The sequence below is a fragment of the Stegastes partitus genome, unplaced genomic scaffold (genome assembly GCF_000690725.1).
Source record: "Stegastes partitus isolate 25-593 unplaced genomic scaffold, Stegastes_partitus-1.0.2 Scaffold2772, whole genome shotgun sequence".
Taxonomy (NCBI): domain Eukaryota; kingdom Metazoa; phylum Chordata; class Actinopteri; family Pomacentridae; genus Stegastes; species Stegastes partitus.
Window position 1 is genome coordinate 1 of NW_007580503.1, and position 3,123 is coordinate 3,123.

A 3,123-nucleotide genomic window follows, 5' to 3' on the forward strand; every position below is an offset into this window, starting at 1 on the left:
GTTCTCTGTTGTGTTTCTCTCAGCGGACGATGAAGTTTTGCGAGCAGCTGGCCACGGTCATCCCAAACGCCCACGTGTACTACAGAAAAGGTCTGCCGCTGAAGAGGATCATTCCTCAGTGCGTCTCCAGGGACTTCACCTACCTCATAGTCGTCAACGAGGATCGCCAAGTGCCCAGTATCCTCAGTTACAGGAGATAAACGATTAGAAGAATTAGAAGGACGTTAGAAGAAACCCGGAGATGAATTAAAAGTCTCCAATCTGAATTCAGAAAACTTGTTGAGCTGTTTTCTAATGTCCTTAACTGTTGCTTTAAGATGGTTTGGTTCTCTGTCACCTCCCTGATGGACCGACGGCTCACTTCAAGGTCAGCAGTGTTCGGCTACGCAAGGAGATAAAGGCAAGTCTGTTATCATTAACTAGAAATCCAACTTTACTAAATGTGTGTATATGGTCTCCTCACAATCAGCATTTTTTATGTACAATAACTTTATTATATTTAATGAAGCCATGCAAAGTTTCACCTTCATGCTGTGAATATTTTTAGAGTTACAGGCCCATGAAGTCCACAGAGGTGGATCCAAATAACTTCATCAGTACAGCAGATACACACATGAACATTTCATAGCTGAATTACACGAGTTGTGTTAAAAACTGCAACCAAATCGACTTACACTGAGTTTCCACGTGTCTGTCTCCTGTGCTTAATAAATTATGAGGCTCAGAAATGGTGAAAGAAAAACAAGAATTAAAAAGAGCTACATTTGGACCCACCTTTATGCACTTCAGGGGCCTTAACTCAGAACATATAAACAGAATGAAAGTAAAACTTTGCATAATTATACTAAAGTTAATGTACTAAAACCTCACCTGACTCTGAGGGAAGAAATCATAGACTTTTTAACAGAATGACCCTTTAGTATTTTTTGCCTAGCTTAGCTTTACGTTTTAAAGGCAAAGGAAACACTGAACGCCATCAAATAACCCCACAGCTTTTTTGTTTTCTATATTTAAAAACCTACACCAAATTTAACACCATGATTTTAGAGCTCCTCCCTCCCTAAGCTTCCCGTGTGATGCTGACATCTTGTGCCGCTTGCCCCTCAGAGACGAGGTAAAAATCCGACCGCCCACTCTCCCGAAGTGATCCTCAACAACTTCAGCACTCGTCTGGGACACTCGATCGGCCGACTGTTCGCGGCTCTCTTCCCTCAGGACCCTCAGTTTGTGGGTCGACAGGTCGCCACCTTCCACAACCAGAGAGACTTCATCTTTTTCAGATTCCACAGGTGAACATTTTCACTCCGAGCGCTGCCTAAAACTGGACTTTTGTGTGTTTTTCAAGAAAGTTGAGCTACATTTTGAGCAGACCAAATTAACAATCCGCTGCGTCTCTGAAGGTACATCTTCAAGAATGAGAAGAAAGTCGGTATCCAGGAGCTCGGGCCTCGCTTCACCCTCAAACTCCGCTCTCTACAGAAAGGCACCTTCGACTCGAAGTTCGGAGAGTACGAGTGGGTGCTGAAGGTCAGTCTCTCAGCAGCTTTTCTTTATGATGCTAGAACTCTTTAAATGCAGTTTTCCCTAACGTGGCAGCTTACACACCCACTGAAACGCTTGTAATTTTTTATACAGCTGTATTGCTCTGAATTGTAAAACTAAAAACAACCTACTTTGTCTGTTTCCAGCGCCATGAGATGGACGCCTGCAGACGCAAGTTCCAGCTTTGAAAACGCACCGACGTTCCCTGTGAGCAGATCGGGATTATCCAGGAAGCTGCAGCTGTTTGTGGACTTGCACAGATTGACTTTATAGCAGACGACTGCTGGCAGCAGTTCAACTTGGATGAGCTTGTGTTGCTGTCAAACTTTACCTGGAAAAGATTTTTTATAAAGCTACGTGCACGGTGCTTGTCTAGCTCTGGACTGAAGGTTGGAGATGTGCCACTAGAGGAAAAAAAAGAAAACAGCAGCAACTTCAGCGGTAACTGGGACATTTGCAGAGAGATTCCCTGAAAACTCTGCTCTGTTCAAAGTTGTATTGGCTACGGTCAGAGTGAGCTGCTCTGAGGGCTCTACTACAGCCAGGCTCTTTTATTTGTATAAACTTACTCAACAAAACCTAAATTAACAGTCAGATGGCGTTTATCACCTTGTTAACCAGGTTTTCTTCATCAGGATCTGATCGTCCCCCCATAAAAGAAGGCAAATCATTTGGCTTCTGCACAAAACGAACCAATCGTGTGCCTCCTACCTCAGCCGGAGGAACAGGTTGTTGTCATGGAGAAAATAAATATATAAAACATTATTTGGGCTAAACAGAAATGTTCCTGCAACTGGTGTAAGAGAGGAATGCTGGTAGGCTAATTGTCAATGCAGCTCCTTATTTCTAACCTAAAGCTGCACATCAGAGCTCTGAAACTGTAAATTTTATTCATTTAAATGTGCAGTTAGGTCTGACACGGTCACATAATAAAGGAGACGTGATAGTCACTTTCGTTTTGGCTCAAATCTGAGTTAAATTCAGGGTAATTGATTGAATATTCTCCGTGATAGATACCAGCAGACTGATGGAGTTGTACCTACTGTAACTGCACGTCTTCGCTCAGTGGGATTACAGCTCGGCCGAGAGTATCGTTGAAGGGAGACGCTTATCGCGGCCGATTTAAACCCCAAATACTCAACAGAAGGTAGCTGTGTGGCTTTAGTTACCATGGTGATGACCACCTTCATGACACTGAAGTTGGGCTCGACGTACCTTTTTAAGCCCTCAGGTCACAAGTCTGGTGCAAACACACACCTGTTGCATCCTGACCTGTGCGAGCGATGACGCAGCAGCGAATCAAGTGCAAAACTGTCTGAAAATGAGTCTTAAATTTCGTGCACACGGCAGCAAGATTCTCATCATATGTCACAGTTTTCTAAATGTGCATATTCTTGTTTTAATACAACCTGTAGGCAATTTTAAAATGTGGAAATGTCTTTTATTTGTTGTCAATCAGGCATGAAAAATGTACATTTTAAAAGGCACGTGTGTGTTTTGATACGGGTTAGTTGCTCCTCTGCTAAGAAGGTTAAGACACTTTTAGTGCTCCAGCAGCACCTGGAAATGTGTGGCGGAGAG

At 43.2% G+C, this 3,123-nt stretch overlaps 1 protein-coding gene across 1 annotated transcript; it reads left to right on the forward strand.

The window, feature by feature from the left end:
• Positions 1 to 17: 17 nt before the first annotated feature.
• rpf1 (ribosome production factor 1 homolog) lies at positions 18 to 2,973 on the forward strand (the record flags this gene model as incomplete). The annotated part of the gene is made up of 5 exons (XM_008305997.1): positions 18 to 177; positions 318 to 400; positions 1,108 to 1,289; positions 1,401 to 1,527; positions 1,689 to 2,973. Coding segments are annotated over 5 exons (594 nt in total), but the record flags the coding sequence as incomplete, so codon positions are not given.
• Between the last annotated feature and the right edge of the window lie 150 nt (positions 2,974 to 3,123).